This window comes from Pteropus vampyrus, unplaced genomic scaffold, assembly GCF_000151845.1.
Source record: "Pteropus vampyrus isolate Shadow unplaced genomic scaffold, Pvam_2.0 Scaffold103, whole genome shotgun sequence".
Taxonomy (NCBI): domain Eukaryota; kingdom Metazoa; phylum Chordata; class Mammalia; order Chiroptera; family Pteropodidae; genus Pteropus; species Pteropus vampyrus.
In genome coordinates this window covers 4,510,271-4,526,740 of record NW_011888884.1, presented here as the reverse complement: position 1 = coordinate 4,526,740, position 16,470 = coordinate 4,510,271, and the positions used below count along the sequence as shown (strand labels likewise).

The 16,470-nt window shown below is 41.4% G+C and overlaps 2 protein-coding genes across 4 annotated transcripts in view; both read left to right on the top strand.

Annotated features, from left to right (window-relative positions):
• SLC44A1 (solute carrier family 44 member 1) overlaps positions 1–8,344 on the top strand; it is a 131,441-nt gene extending 123,097 nt beyond the window's left edge. The window contains exon 15 of the mRNA XM_011364965.2: positions 7,458–8,344. Coding sequence (XP_011363267.1) covers positions 7,458–7,472 — 15 coding nt within the window. The 3' untranslated portion in view covers positions 7,473–8,344. The remainder of the gene's footprint in view (positions 1–7,457) is intronic.
• A 6,444-nt stretch (positions 8,345–14,788) lies between these two features.
• Positions 14,789–16,470, top strand: part of FSD1L (fibronectin type III and SPRY domain containing 1 like) — a 54,735-nt gene continuing 53,053 nt past the window's right edge. For all 3 annotated transcript variants that reach the window (XM_023533488.1, XM_023533487.1, XM_011364963.2), the window contains exon 1: positions 14,789–14,977. In XM_023533488.1, the coding sequence (XP_023389256.1) occupies positions 14,963–14,977 (15 nt within the window). In that variant the 5' untranslated portion in view covers positions 14,789–14,962. The remainder of the gene's footprint in view (positions 14,978–16,470) is intronic.

Here is a 16,470-nt window from a genome sequence, read left to right as displayed (position 1 = left end):
AAGCTACATTCACATCTCTATAATGGACATTAGCTTGGCTCACTTGCAGCTAAGTGATGTACGTCAACAGGGCACTCAATTCATATCATGCCTTGAAAGCTCTAGAAGGATAGAAAACCAGATTATGTCAAAGATTAGAGGAATTTGAGGGTAGAGTTTGTCTGTATTACTTTAAATTTTTGATAATAATTATGTGTATTGAGGAAAATCAATAAAGATGTTTATGGAAAAGGTGCATTTCCCAACACAGAGATTAATCATCATCCAAGATTTCATTGCAAATAGGAAAAACAGCAACGCTTAAATCTGCAAATGCAGAGGCCTTTTAGGAACCATTTCAAGATATATCTCGTTTCATTGATCTCTATGATTTCTTGTGCCAGTTTTAGGTATTGTAGTTTGAGATTGCACTTTCTTATCTGTAAGGGCAAATTCTCTACGTTAATCTTCATTTTGAAATTTTACTTAGCAACTCTTGCCCATTTTTCCTCCAGATGAAATTTAGATTCACTTTAGGCCTTTCCAATTGCCTACCTGTCATCTCTCCTTGAGTTTCTGATAAGCATATGAAACTTATTCCCAAATCGAACTCACTTCTCCGTAAACGGCAACACTCACCTTCCATTCGCTATGAATGAAAACCCTAAAATGATCCTTGATCACTCTTCTCATCCGTCAGCAGTTTGGACTTCATTTTTCCATAGAGATTCATGACCCAATCACTTTTCTCCTCCTCCTCTACTGCCACGCTTTATCACTTGCCCGAAAAATTGCAATAAGTTCCCGGCTCGTCTTTCTGCTTTCAGTCTTGTCCCTCTACATATTACTCTCAGCACAGGAGTGAGACATCCTTTTAAAATCTAAGTCAGCTCTCATCAATCCTCTGCTCAAAACTCCAATGGCTTGCCTGCGGTCTCACTCAGAATAAAATTCAAAGTCCCTGCATGATTCATTCCACCCGCCCACCTATTACTGCTCTCAAATTCATTTCCTAATACTCTCCCTTCATTCACTCTGCTCCAGCCACAGGACCTCCCGGCCCCTTTGTAGAACCAGGCATATCTCAGGCCTTTGTACTTCCTTCCACATGTCTCATGCTTCAGGTCTCAGTACAAATGTTACCTTATTAGTGAGGCCTTGAACTACTTGTGTAAAGTGGTAACTTCACCACCACAGTCCCTGTCTCCGTTAATATTCTTTATTTTTCTATGCAGCACTTATTATCCTTTGACATATAAAATCACTTATTAACCATTTGTTGTCTGTCAAAAAGATTTCTGCAATTTTAATGAGCATGTTAGATATATAAATTAATTTGGAAAGAAATTTTAAATAATCTTTCTTCCCATGCAGAACTTGGTATTATCTCAATTTTGTTTAAATCTTCTTTTGTGTCTCTTAATGTGTGCGTGCCTTAATTACAGTCCTTATTATGTGGGGCTAAATCATTTCTTACTAAAGTTTTTCACGGTAATTTTCTTTCTCTTTTAATTGAGATATATTACGCATGACATAAATTTACCATTTTAGTGTATAATTCATGGTTTTTAGCGTATTCAGAAACTGCAACCATGACTACAATCTAACCCCAAAACATTATCGTCCCCAAAAGAATCCTGGTGCTTTTTAACAGTCAACGCCTATTCTCCTCTCTTAGCACCTGGCAACCACTAACCTACTTTATTTCTGTATGGACTTGTCTATTCTGGATATTTCATGTAAATGGAATCATTAAATACATAGACTTTTTTGTCTTGCTTCTTTCACTTAGCATAAAATGTTTTCAAGTTTCAACTAAGTTGTAGTATGTACCAGGACTTCACTCCTTTTTGTGGCTGAATAATATTCCATTGCATAATATACCACATATTGTTTATCCATTCATTAGTTTATGGATGGTTATTTGCACCTTTTAGCTATTATGAAGGATGAGACTATGAATATTTGTATACAAGTTTTTGTATGAACATATGTTTTCAATTATCTTTGGGATATACCTAGGAGTGGAATTGCTAGGCCACGTGGTAACTGTGCTTAACTTTCTGAGGAACTGCAAAATTGTTTTACACTGCAGCTGCACCATTTTACATTCCCAGCAGCTATGTCTGAGGGTTCCGATTTCTCCATATCCTCACCAATATGTGTTATTTTCTGTATTTTTTATTATAGCCAACCTAGTGGATGTGGTGGTATCTCATTTTGGTTTTGTTTTGCAGTTTTCTAATGACGAATGATTTTAAGCGCATTTCCATATTTTTATTAGCCATTTATATATCTTCTTAAGAGTAATATCTGTTCATTTCATTTGCCCATTTTTAAATTGGGTTGTTTGTCTTTATTGTTGAGTGTAATAGTTCTTCATATATTTTGGATACTAAACCTTTCTCAGATATGTGATTTGAACCATTAAGATTCAGCTCTATTTTTTCTTCTGAGAGTTTTATAGTTTTAGCTCATACATTTAGGTCTTTGATCTATTTTTAGTTAATTTTGTGCATGGTAAGAGGTAGGTGTTCAACTTTCTTCTTTTGCCTGTGAATGTCCAGTTGTCTCATCACCTTTTGTTGAAAGACTATTCTTTCCCTCATTAAGCAGTCCGATCACTCTTTTCAAGGTCAAACTCAATTGATTATGGATATATGGGTTTATTTCTGGACTTGCAAGTCTGTTTCATTGGCCTGTGTGTCTTAGCTGAGATTTTGATAAATACAGGAGTGAAATGAGTACATTTTGTTCTCTAACAAGTATCTAGAGTATAGTTGAACACTGAGCTATGCTTCTTACCTATCACCTGGCCTGGGTAGAAGGTTGACCTCCTCCTCTGACACAGGGAAGGTAAGAAGAACATGCACCCAAAAAGAGCGTGGAACTCTGATCAGTTCCAAAAGTTTCTTTTGGGACAAGTTGCCAAATAAGGCCCAAATTCAAGTCCATATAGTATGCTTTAAGAATTTGAAGCCCCATCTCAGCACCCTCAAATTTACCTGGTAAATATGTATTGAGCCCTTACTCTATATTGTATACAGTAAAGCAGCTTTGACTTTTATTTCTGGCATATTTCTGACACAAACTACTTGCAAAGTTACCAAAAACAGTAAGTCGATTAGATGAAAATTATCATTTTTTTTATGGGTCAAAAACAGTTGAATGGTGGCCCCAGTTTGAGAACAGTGGATTTATAGCCCTTCTCTTTATCAATAATTAGCCAGTAGGACAAGTATTTGTTAGGCCACTCCCAGTTAAGATAATAAAACCTTACCATTTGTGTGTAAAAGAAATGCTTGTCTTTCTGTTCCACTTTGTCGAAGGTAAGTGAGAAATGTCTATAGGATTACATAAAACTTACTCAAAATAATATCAGATTATTAACAAGCAATGTGTAAAAAAAGGGGCAGAGACAATGATTTTCTGGGCCTGGAAGCTTTGTCCATTTGTCTTTAGGGTCCAAAACTTTGTTGCAATGTATATGGTCTGTCAGAACAACCAAAGATTGACCCCTCTCTTTCTCTCTTCTGGTGCCAGAGATCCTATAGCAGCACAATATCGCTTGTGTCTGGTAATGTTTAATCTTGATGACAGCTGGAACAAGAATCATAACTCTGAACCTTGGAACAAAGATGGTTTTCTGCTCAGCACAAGTTCTATCACTGTGCATCGCAGTGAACTCAGAAAAATAGCGCAGACTTTTAAATGAAATTATTCTTTTTAAGTTGCTTAAAATTGAGGCTTCCATTTGACGTTATGAAAATCAAGAACTCTGTTCATCAAAAGACACCATTAAAAGAAAGAAAACGCAAGCCACAGACTGGAAAAATGGTATTTGCAAAACCTATTTGATAAAGGACTCATCCAAAATTCATGAAAAGCTTCTGCAAATCTTTAAGAATGTCAAAGACAGACAATGCAGGTTGGTAAAAGATTCGAATAGGCACTTCACAAAAGAGAGTGGTGAGATGCCCAACGAGCATATAAAATGATCTGTTAAGGGTGGAAAATTTTCAAGTGAGCCAACTAGCTAAGTCAGCTATAGGGAAGAAATATCTTTAGATATCAGAAGTTGTCCTACTTGCTTGTGTGTGGTTTAGGAAGTGTATTGTATAAAATATGTAGATGGCCAATGTCTGCTTCTGTAATCCATTTACTTGTTAATTAAGGGTGTTGTTCTGGGCAAAGATATGCTAAAAGCCAACTTCCACTTCTGTAATCTGCTGGCTTGTTCAGGAGACCACCAGGATATGGTCTTGAGCTTTATCAGCTGCCTGCTCTGAAAGCTGGGGGCTGATCTCCTCTAGCCCTGCGTGGTAGAGAGTCAGTCGCCGGCCGGCTAATAAAGGCTCATAATTAATCTCAATTGGCTCCGTGGGTCTCAGAATCGTTCTCGCCATAACAGATCTTAATATCTTCAGTCGTCAGGGGCATGTATATTAAAATCATAATGAAATACTACTACCCAACCACCAGAATGGCTAAAATACAAGGTGTTGGCTAGATTGTAGAGCAACTGGAGCTCTCATACACTGCTCATGGGAAAATAAATCAGGACAAGCACACTAGAAACTCGTTTGGCTGTATTGTTAAAGCTAAAAATAAATATATGTCCTAAGATCCAGCAAGTCCACTCCTGAATATGTACTCAACAGAAATGCATGCATACGTGAACCAAAAGATATGTCCAGTGATGTTCATGGAAGGCTTGTTTGTTAAGAGCTGAAAAACAGGAAACATAATAAACTGTGGTATATTCATACAATGGCATACTACACAGAACTGGAAAAAAAGTGAATTATAGCTAACTCGAAATGACATGAATAAAATCACAGATATAATGTTGAACAAATGAGTACACACAGTGTAATTCCATTTAAATCAAGTTTAAGAAAAGGCACAACTAATCTAAAGTAAAAGAGATCAGAGTAGTGGATACGCTAGGGAGTGCTTTGGCTGAGAAGGGGGAGTGAGGGAGTCTTGGGTGCTGGGAATAATCTATATGTCAATTTGAATGATGTCACATGGGTACATACATGTGTAAAAATTCATTAGCCATGTATGCTTAAGATTTGTGCATTTCATTGTACTCGTTATAATTAAAATTTTTAAGGTCTATTTTTAAATTAAGTTTGTCAGACACTATCATCTATTCTGTGAAGTCAGGCAACTGCCCTTTCTCATCTCCAGCAGACAACTCGAGGGGTATTCTCTGACAAGGATATTAAAAAATAAAATTCAACCAAGAAAATTAGAAGATCTAATTGGCTTTATTAAACAATTCATTAATCGAGCAGCACCCCATCTTAGCAACTAGAAAGGCACCCTTAGGAGTTGTATGAAAGGGAAGGTTTTTATAGGAAGAAGAGTGAGGCAAGGAAGTTATTAACAAATGAAAAGAAAGGATTATTTGGGGCTGGGACATCTTTGGGGCAGGTAAGAGAACAGGAAGGGTTTTTGTTATGCAGATAACTTCTTTCTATTGAGGGGAATGGAGACTAAACACTTTAATTACATTTGACTTTTTAAATAGTACTTTAAATTTTAAAAATAAGAGGAAAGCTAAATGTAATGTGGTCTTCTGGATGGAATCCTAGGATAGAAAAGAACGTTAGGGGAAATAAATGAAATCTGAATAAACTATGGAGTTTAGTTGATAACTACGTGTAATGTGGGTTCATTAATTTTGACAAATGTACTATAGTGATGAAAGATGTTAACAATAGAGGAAACTAGATGTGGGGTGTGTGGGACCTTTCTGTATTATCTTTGCAAACTTTTCTGTAAACCTAAAACTATTCTCAAATTTAAAAGTTTATTTAAATAAAAAAATTGGAGGAAAGAACTTTTATCTCAGTCTTAGACAAATCACACTTTGGCATATGCCTAGCATTCAGGCCACATGACTAACCAAGCATCTACCTTTATCAGTTATCAGTCTAATCATGGATTCTAACCATGAAAGTTGAAACTGTTAAGGCAAAATATGTAAAATCATAAAACATTAATTAGACAGGAATTAATTAGACAGGAAAGTTTAGAAAAAGTGTTGTGGAAAATACGAATTGTAATTTCTTGAGCAAGGAACCGATGTAGTGAAAGAAACAATTTAGGGATTTATTCTATAAGTGGTTTGCAAAATGGATTGAAGTTGGGGAGACATTGAAGCAGAGGGGTCAGCAAAAAGGCAATAATGGGCATGTGAATGAAAGTCTCAATTCTAAAACCCTAAAATTAAACTTATGGCAAAGGTATCAAGCAATGTTATCCTTAGTGTCACATACAACCTGTTTTAGGCACCTGGGGACAAGCAAAGCCTATGGTGAAGATGGGTGTATCAGGTGATCTTACCCCGCTCCATTAGGTATTTGAATAAAGAACTACTTTATATGCCCTTGTTCCAAGTCCAGACTCTCCTGGCATCTTGTCAGGACTCTGTCTTGTTACCTTTTCATGCCCTGCAATGGCCCCATGTTCGTTTGACAGTCAAACTTGAGAAAATGCTTCTTTGTGACTTTTAACCCATCTTAATGTTTTTTTTTTTTTTAACTTTTTATTTGGAAATGATTTCAAACTTACAAAAAAGCTGTAAGAATAAGAATACTACATGGAAAAACTTAGACTCCTGTTACACTTATTATTAAACATTTCTCTCTGTGTGTGTATACACATATATATGATCTGTGTGTATATGGGTATGAATATATATGAATGTATGTACATCTAATATTTTTGAACTATCTGAGAACAAGTTGCACAGAGCATGGCCCTTTAATCCTAACAACTTCAATGTGTACCTCCTAAGACTTAGAATAGCCTTTTACAAACCACAGTATAGTTGTCAGCTTTGGGACATTTACTCCATCTCTTTCTTGAATTGAAGAGAACTATGGAAATATCCATTATCCTGGTCTGACCTGTTCCACTGCTGAGTCACAAGGATGAAAAATCTAGTTTCATTTGAACTTCAGATTTGGGTCTTTGAGAGTACCATAGAATCAGATTTTTCATATTAATTTTGAATTTGATTCATTAAGTGTTTGTTTGACTTGGTTGTTAAGCTACTCTAAAAACGCCTTTGTCAAAGAATAATACTGACACCAATAATGGCAAACACTAATCCAGAATTCATAATTATGTGTCAGGCACTGTTCTAAGCATTTTATATTTATTAATGTATTTAATTCTCCCAAGCACCTTAAAGGAACATACCATGATTATCTTCATTTTATACATGGGGAAATGCAGGCACAGAAGTTAAATAACTTGCCCACAACGACTAAAGGGATTTGAACCCAGACACTTAGTTATCTTTCTTGTCTGTTAATCTGTGTGTATGTTTAGCCTTCTTATATTTCACAGTGTCTTCTCTAAAGATGATCCCATGCTATTTTTTGTTATTGATTGCTTCTCATTATGTCGTATTCCCCTAGGAGTGAAGCATTCATTTTCTCGATGTGTTTATTTTTCAGTTGAAGAAAAGGTGACTGGTCCCATGAGCCCGGAAGAATGAACTCAGAGGAGGCTGTTTATACAAGGCTCTCCCACTCACCAGCTGTTGAGCCTGTGGATGAAGAGCAGGATCTTATTACTTCAATGAAAGCGTGTGACCATGTTCCCAAACTACCAACAGCCAAGTGGATTTGGTACAGTGGGGCTGCCTAATAAATAATTAATCAGAGGCACTTGATACAAATCTGTCCTGCAGCAGTGTCTTCAAACTTAGTGTTGCCTTCTTATCCAGCCTCATGTATGTTAAAGTGATCCCCGCTGCTTCTCAGGACTGGCCTGAAGGCTGGAATCACAATGGAATTCTCTTCATTCAGGCTGGGTCTGTCCTGTCTGACTGCTATTTATAGAGCTAATGTGGGTTAATAACTATTTATTGAGTTCCTGTTCCATGCCAGTCATTAGGCTGGGTGCCTTACAAACATTAATCCTCACAAAAATTCTGTGAAGTTGCGCCTATTATCTCCTTTGGCCCTGGCACAAAGGGAGGCTCAGAGAGGTTGTGCACAATGTGTAAGATCACACAGTGGGCAGAGTCAGGGCTCAAATCTAGGTATAAATCCAAAGTCCTTCCACTTTCACACGCTGCTTTGTCTATCACTGCTCCAGAGATAATTAGCCCATCATATCATCACTGGTCTTTCTTTCATAATTAGAGGTGGGGAGGCGGTATTTGGGAAGTGTCTGAGAGGGAAGATCAACGAGGCTTTAGAAGCATTGAAGAATCACAGAATTATTTTCTAAGAAAAATAACACAATGTTCCTTTAGATCAGAGACTGATTAACTGTGGCCTGTGAGTCAAATCCAGCCCCCAAACTATTTTTGTAAATAAAGTTTTATGGAACCCAATCTTTTATGTATTGTCTATATATGGCTGCTTTCTCTCTACAATAGCAGAGTTGTAGTTGTGACAGAGACCATATGGCCTTCAAAGCCTAAATTATTGACTCTCTGGGCCTTTCCAGAAAAAGTTTGCTGCCCCCTGTTTGGGATGACATAGGAAGAAAGCCAATAGTTTTTCAATAAGGCCAAATTATTATTTGTTTCCATTTGACTGGAAAACTACTAAAAGATTTGTAAGGCTGAGATAATCACTGTCTTCTTTCTAATGGGGGCTGTGATGGTGGAGTGGGGTTGGGAGTAGGGGCCTGTAGGTATCTAACCGGGGAAGGTTAAGGGACAGGTTGTAGCAGAGAGAGAGTTCTGGGCCTCTGTGTTGCCAGCCAACGCCTCATCCCAGGCTCATCCCCACTCATTCCTTCCTTTTCCTCCTGCCAAATCAAGTTTCCTAAAATAACTCTTAGCTCATAAACTTGTAAGTGGCTTCCCTCTTACCACATGCTGGAATCCCAGCACCAGCCTGGCATTTAGAGACCTCTACTAATCTGACCCCTACCAATCTCTCTCTCTACCTCCTCTGTTTTGTTTAACCATGAGAAAGTCATGCCAATTTACTTGTCTTTGATTCCCTTTTATGTAAGCAGAGAAGTAACCATAATATTTGTAGGTGGTGGATTTGATAACAGAAAACTAGGCTGAGCTTTTACTTATGATGCCACTTTGCCTTACAGACAAAACTTCATCAGTGTATTAGTTACTTTTCTACAGTAGACATTATCCAATTGTATTTAGAAAAAAAGTTTCTAAGGTTTTGTTTCATTTTTAAATTGTAATATCATAAGCTTTCTCTCACATTGCTATGTATTTTTCATAAAGATAATTTTTCATGGCTGCCGAATATTTCTTTTATATCAGCGGTCCCCAAATTTTTTGACACCAGGGACTGGTGCTCCTATGAGAATCTAGTGCCTGATGATCTGAAGTGGAGCTGAGGCGGTGATGCTAGCGCTGGGGAGCGGCTGCAAATACAGATTTAGCTTTGCTCACTTGCCTACTGCTCACCTCCTGCTGTGCAGCCTGGTTCCTACCAGTCTGTGGCCCAGGTACTGGGGACCCCTGTTTTATATGTTCCAAAGTTTTCCTAATGCTTCCCTGGTATTTGGGCATTGAAGGGTGCTATTTCCATTTGTTTTTGTGTTTGTTTTTGTTTTTTCACCAATATCCACTCCCTGGAGTTGTTCTCATTGTTTCCCACCTTCGCTCAGGCTGCTAGGGGGTCCTGTCTTCCTTTCCTGTCTGCTTGCCTTAAGTCCTGCCCTTTCAGTGTAAGTCCTGTCACCTTCCCTCTTCAAACTCCTATTGCTAAGGAAAAGTTCAGATTGACCCTTAAAACGTGGGATGGATTTCAAGAGACTTCTTTTCCTAGGAACTGCTGACGTAGTACCCTCTGAACCTAACAACAATAGCATTGCAGCACCAAAGGGCTCAGAGACACTATTGTTTCCTGGTACTGTACTCAGGAGAATGATTTCTTTTAGAAAATAATAATAGATAGCTAACATATGTTGTATACTTTCTATATGTCAGGCATTATTCTAAGCACTTTACATACATTCTCATTTATCTTCATGACAACCCTTTCAAGTGGGTACTGTTAATACTTTCATTGTACAAATAAGAAAATTGAGGTACAGAGAGGTTAAGGCAACATAACTGGTAAGTGATAGACTTGGTATTTGAATTCGGTCTGCAATCAGAGATTGGGTGCTTAGCCAACGAAATAGCAGTGCAGTCAATTCACTATGGCCCTTTAACTCCCTGGTCTCAATCACCGAGTCTCAGTCCGGCCCATACCATTTTCAGAGTATATGCAGAGGGAGCGGCGATGCTGAGTAATGTTGTTACTAGGCAGAGAGAGCCTGTTCCTGTGTTGGAGAGGCCTGGCTAGAGGCCATCATCCTTTCACAATGAGATCCACGGGCAGATAGATTTGCTTTGTCCTTGGTCATTCTCAAGAGGCATTTCCAGAGCCAAGGCAGGATGTGATGGAAACACTTGTGTCTTCCAGACCTCACTCATCTCAGTGTCCCCATTGCCCAGCATAAACAGGTCATCACACATGGAGAAAGTATCATGACATGGTAACATCACAATGGCTACAGTTTAGTTAACTGCCCCTCTCATGCCCTCTCCCAGGAAGGAGTGGGTCTCTTGCAATGGATCATGTAAGAGAGAGTGAGGTTGGGGGGAAGAGATTGAGAGCACATTCCAGAGGTGAGTACAATTGCAAAGCTGAGTCAGAAAGAGAATGAATAGTTATTGGCCTCTGGTTTGAAGAATGATAGAACTTTGGTGTTCAGAAAGGTGTTAAAAATTATCGTTGCCAGCTACCCAGTACCTGATTCCCCTAGGGCAGCTCTGCTAAGCAAATGCCAGCCTCTGCTTGGATACCACCATTGATGGGGACCTCACTACCAAACAAAGCCCATTCCAGTTCTGTATGGCTCTGTTAGAAAGTTGGACTTTTGTTGAAGAGAAATCTATTTTCCTGTAGCTTCCATCAATTAGGTCTAAATCTACTTGTGGGAAGCTAGCAAACAAGTCAGCTCCCTCTTCCACACCAGAGCCCTAGAGAGATGTGAAGTAAATGATAATGTCCTCCCTGAGATTTTCCCTCTCCAGGCTAAATCTTCACAGGTGCTTTAATTGTGTCTCTTCTCACACGGTTTTCAGGCCCTTTGTCAGGTTTGTGTGCACTGACTGCTTCCCATTTTGCTGAGAACTCTCCAAGTGTGGAGATAGACCACCCCATATGCGCCAACTCACAGCAGAGCAGAACCATCTTTTCCTTGCTTTGAGAACTTAAATGTCTATAACGAGTTCCTAAGATCATAAATTAGTACTCTGAGTTCTAAAAGATTCCAGGGCTTTGGGGTGAGTTTATTTTTAGTCAGAAGCGGGCAGGAAAAAAAAAAAAGAATTAGCTAGGTTTTTGTGGTTGGGAAGAGTTGATAACAACTAATAGTTTTTGAATGCTTATTACATGCCAGATACTGTGCTAAACATTTAACATGAATTATCTCATTTAATCTACTCAGCACTCCTTGTAGGTGGTACTGTTATGATGGCTATTACACAGCTGAAGAAACTGAGGCTTAGAGAAGCTCAGGTTTTTCCTGGGGGTAGGTGGTGCATGCTAAGACTCAGGCCAGATACTAACAGGGAACAACAGGAGAAGATTTGGGGCTTCAACAGAGAGCAGCATCCGAGCAGTGATTGTGCTTCAAAAAAGCCAAGTATAACAGTGAAGGGGGAAGTTAGGGGTGAGAATAAGGCTTCTATGGCCCTAAAGACTGAGAGGGAGAAAGCCATACAACGGTGGCACAGAAGGATATGATATATAGGGAAATAATGATAGTAATAGCCATCATTTGTTAAATGCTTCCTAAACCAGGCGTTTTGCATATGTAATCTCCTCTAATCCTCACAACAACCCTAACTGGGAATTACTATTATGATCACTATGTTATACATGAGGAAATTGAGGCTTATCGAGGGTAAATACTCACTGAAGGCTACACAGCTGATGAGCAGCAGTGTCAGGGTTTAAATTCAGACATTGACTCCAGGCCCATGGCCCTATACCAACTCCCAGAGGGGAAGACTGCTGGCAACACTTAAGGGAAGGAATTTCTCTCCCCAGAAATGGGGGATCCCAGAATTCACGAGGGAACTCAGGGCTGCAGGCAATGCTTGGTAAGAGGACAGGGAACCTTGTTCTGGAAGAGACAATTTTGCCAGACACTTTATATCAACAGTGCCAACCTTGAGGTTATCCTAACTTATTCCAGAATCAAAAACCTAAGAGGTGAAATGTCATCTGTTTTTATTCTTCCCTAATTCCTTTTATTCCTTTTCAAAAAATGTAAAGTGTGCTTTCTCCTAGTTCAATGGTTCTTAAGCTTTAGTATGTGTTAGAATAACCTGGAGACTTATTACAACACATTACTAGACCCCATTCCCAGAGTTTCTGATTTAGTAGATCTGGGGATGAAGTCTGAGAATGTGCACTTCTAACAAGTTACCAGGTGCTGCTGATGCAGTTGGTCTTGGGATTATATTTGAGAACAGCAGCTTTACTTTATTAGAAAAGCTACTTTTGAAAATTTCTAAAATGACTTGGCTGTGAAAAGGTAAGTACAGAAAAGGCAAAGGACTTGCCCATAAGCCAGAAGCAACAGGAGTGGGTTGGGGGTACAGACATAGTGAGTCACTCCAGCTAGGTGAGTGACTGTGGCAGGAGAGCCTGTATGGGCTGGGGGAGAGAGGTCACAGCCAGAAGAGACTAGCTGTTCTTGGGTGGGAACGCGAGGGAGCAGAAGGCCCCACTGAGCTGGACAGGGGAGCCAGACTGGCCACAGAGACAGAGATCTGCAGAGGGCAGAAGTCAAATGGGGTAGAGCTCTCTCAAAAGCTGCAGGCTCCTGGCTGGTCTGCCGGGAAAGAACAGGGGAGGGAGGAGGCAAGCAGCCAGGAGTGAGCTCCTGGGATTGTGGCCTGTGACAGAATCTGGTGATCATATTTCAGCTGCGACTCACTGTCTTCTAAGCCTCTTTCTGCCGCTTCCTGTGGTTATGCCCATCAGTCATAAAGTGCCCAGGAGTTGCCCTCTGACGATAGTGAGATGATGTCCTTGTAGCAGGAGAACTGAAGACAGCACTAAATGCTGTTTCTTCTCCTTGGTCGTGGGTCCCACAGTGGCAGGCAGGACCAAAACTGGGGAGCTCACAGTCAGTTGGTTTGACCTCTGATGTTCTCCAATTCCTAGGCTCATTTCTCCCTCATGGGAAACTGACTCAGCTGCAGTGTGTGCGCAGGGCAGAGAATGGCCTTCATGGCTGCAGCAGTGGGCTGGTGGCTGGGTGCCTGGCTGCTGTTACTGCTCAGGGAATTGGGACAGCTTAGATAGGAGGCCCCTTTCCCTTGGTACCAAGAAAGGGAGCATCTATCTGCAGGACTGCATGCCATTACCATTTTCAGCTACGGGAGCAAAATTGTGCTCATACACCCTCCCTGGACCCTGGCCTTCAAGCACTACCCACCCAGCCTGAGCCAAGTTTCTGGTTTCCCTTTTGTGATTTTCGCCCCATCTCTCGTGTCTGTCTAGTTAAAAAAGGATTTGTTGAGTGCATACTAGACGGCAGGCCCTCAAGGAAATCACAGTGTAGTCAGGGAGACCCATGTATAGAGGTAATTACAGCTTTGTAGGGTAAATGCTGTTTCTTAAACATAAAGCTCATGCCCTCTTAGGGCCTTTGTATTTGTCCTTCCTTCTGTCTAGAATGTCCTTCCTCAGATCTTTGTATGCTTATTCTCTATCTTCACTCAGGTCACTTGTGAGAGAGGCCTTCCCTGACCTTCCTATGGAGAATGAATCCTGACAATTCTGAGTCCATTCACCATGCAATTTTTCTTTAGCTCGTGTGTGTGTGTGTGTGTGTGTGTGTGTGTGTATTTAATTAATTAATTTTTCGGTCAGCCTCCCATACTATATTGTAAGCTCTGCAAGAGAGCTGGGCCTTGTCACTGTTGAATTCTCAATTTGTAGAACAGTATCTAATAGGTACTCAATATATAGTTTCCTTATCTTCATTCATATTAAGCGATTGTCCAGTTGAACTTTTCCGAGTCTCTCCAGAGTCATCGAAATGGAGGATGAGAACTGTCTACTTAAAAACATTTTCAAGCCTACCTTCCCAAGGTTTCTACAGTCTGCAGTCCCCTCATTCCAGACTGAGCAGGTTCTAGCTCCCTACCAAAACTACAATGTACTAAGTATTAACTATGTACTGGGCCCTTCAAATACGTTATTTAATCCTTACACTGGTCTGCGACGTCGGCATTATTTCTCTTATTTTATCTAAGATGAAAAAGGCTCAGGAAGAGTGGCTTGCTCAAAATCACAAATAGCAAGGTGCTCAGGGGAACTCTCTGGGAAAGGTCTACCCACATTTCCGTCCACATTCCTCCAGGACTTTGCCATATTACATCCCCTTTCTTTCTCACTGGACGGCTGGGCCTCGGGTAACCTGGCTGCTCCTCCATCGCCAATGTGGCTTCAGATGAGTGCCGGACGGACGGAGAGGAGGCTGATCTATCCCCAGGGCCAGAGCTTTCTTTCCTGTGCCTTCCCCATGGGCCCGGCCGCTGGATGCCCAGTGGTCCATTCCAAGGCCTGCAGCGATCGCGCGCGCTGGAGGAAGGAGGCTGGGGGAAGAAAGGAGAGGCTCCTTTCCAAGGACTTGCGGAGCCAAGGGGCGCGCACTCCTTACCCCCTGCTACAGCCTCTGGGAACCCCACACCCGCGCCGCGTCCCGTTCGGCGGCAGCGCGCATGCGCGAGGCACTCCTCGCTCCCTCCCTGCTGCGGGCCGTCCTTTCACCCTGGCAACCGTGGCGCGACGACGGCGCGCGCGCTGGCTGGGCGCGGACCGGGCGGGGCCGGAGGCGCGGGTGCAGACCGAGCTGAGGCGACCGCGGCTAGCGGTCTCGGAGTGTCCGGCTTCTCTCCGCCTCCGCACACGGTTCTTCGACGCGGCTTCGGGCCCAGCGGACTTAGCCCCTGGCCATGGACTCCCAGAAAGTAAGCGGGGAGGAGGGCGCGGGCCCGTCGAGCCCCGGCGGTGGGTGGGCGGGGCCCCTCGGCCGGGTGGGCGGTGGGTCGCGGGCTCGCGGAGCAGGCGGGGCCCGCCGCCCGGGTCGCCGCGGCCGCGGAGGGCGAGGCCGCTGGGTCCTTCTCCCCGGAGGGAGAGAAGTGGCGCCCTTCGGGCTGCAGGGACCGCGCCCGGTGACCCAGGCTGGCCTCTGCCCTGCACTTGGTCCTGGGCCCGGGCTCTTGGGGGAACGAGTGAGGCGTCCCTGTTTCTTAATCATTTTCTGCAGCTCACTAGCCCCCCTTTGATTCTCGCAGCCTCTCAGCATGCTAGAGAGGAGTTTGTTCCTTCTCAGCAGATGAGGAAACCAGTGCACATGGGTCTACCTGCCGGCGCCGAAGCTGATGCTCTTTCCTTGGCCCTGTCTTCTCCTAGGACTCTTGGTATAATACATGCTTTCTTAGGTCGGGAACCAAATCTCCTTAGTACCCCGACCTTCCTCCCCACCCCGCTCCACCCGTGATTTGTTCTTAAGCAGGTCTTAGTATTTAGTGCTGGTTGAATTGAGAGAGACGACTTAGACTTGTCAGGGCAGCGGGCCCACCCCTCTGCCTAGTGTATGTGGCTAGTCACAGTTACCTTAGTGGTAAGTTATGGCATGTTTTATACTTTCCGAACAAGTTAAGGAAAGGATATACAGAACTAGCCTTTTCAATTAAAAAATAATAATAAAACGATTTAGAGAACATAGCCTGTGTTTTGAATACAATTAGAAGCGAGTTATTAATATTCAGCGATAATCCCTATGAAGAAATCAACCACCCTATTCTGTTAGATTATAGTAATTGAAATATAGTACAGTAAGGAAACACAAGTGTTATTAATAATGTAGTAGGGAAAATCAAGGGCATATCCAAGAGGCCATTATTTTCTATTATTAGATAGAAAGCACTGGAAAGACTTACTAGAACAATGTTTTATATAATTTTGCCTGGATTCACCTTGAGCACTGTGGGCATGAGAGAATAGTGGAGCAATGCCGTAATTATTATAGTATTTAATGAAATGCGTTTGATTTCAGTGTTTTCATGCATCTTGAAACTCATTCGGGTATACTCAATTTTTATTTCTGTGACTACTAGTAAGACATTAAAAAACTACATTTTGTGTATTTTGAATATACATTTAAAACATCTTTGCCTAAATTTGTAAAACTTCACAGCTTATTTAACTTTTTTTGGAAGAAGTCATATGATACCTGAACGGATATTGCTTCAGGGCAGATAGAAGGGCAAAGACTTGGAGTCCAGAGATTTGGGCTCCATTCTGCTATTTACTGGTTCAGTGATATGGAGCAAATCACTTAACTGTAATTAATTTATTTCCTCATCTATGCAGTGGGAGTAAATATTTCTTAAAGTTATAGTAAAAATCATGTAAATGTGAAAATGGCATTTTTAAAGTTTACAAAGAATAAGTACTA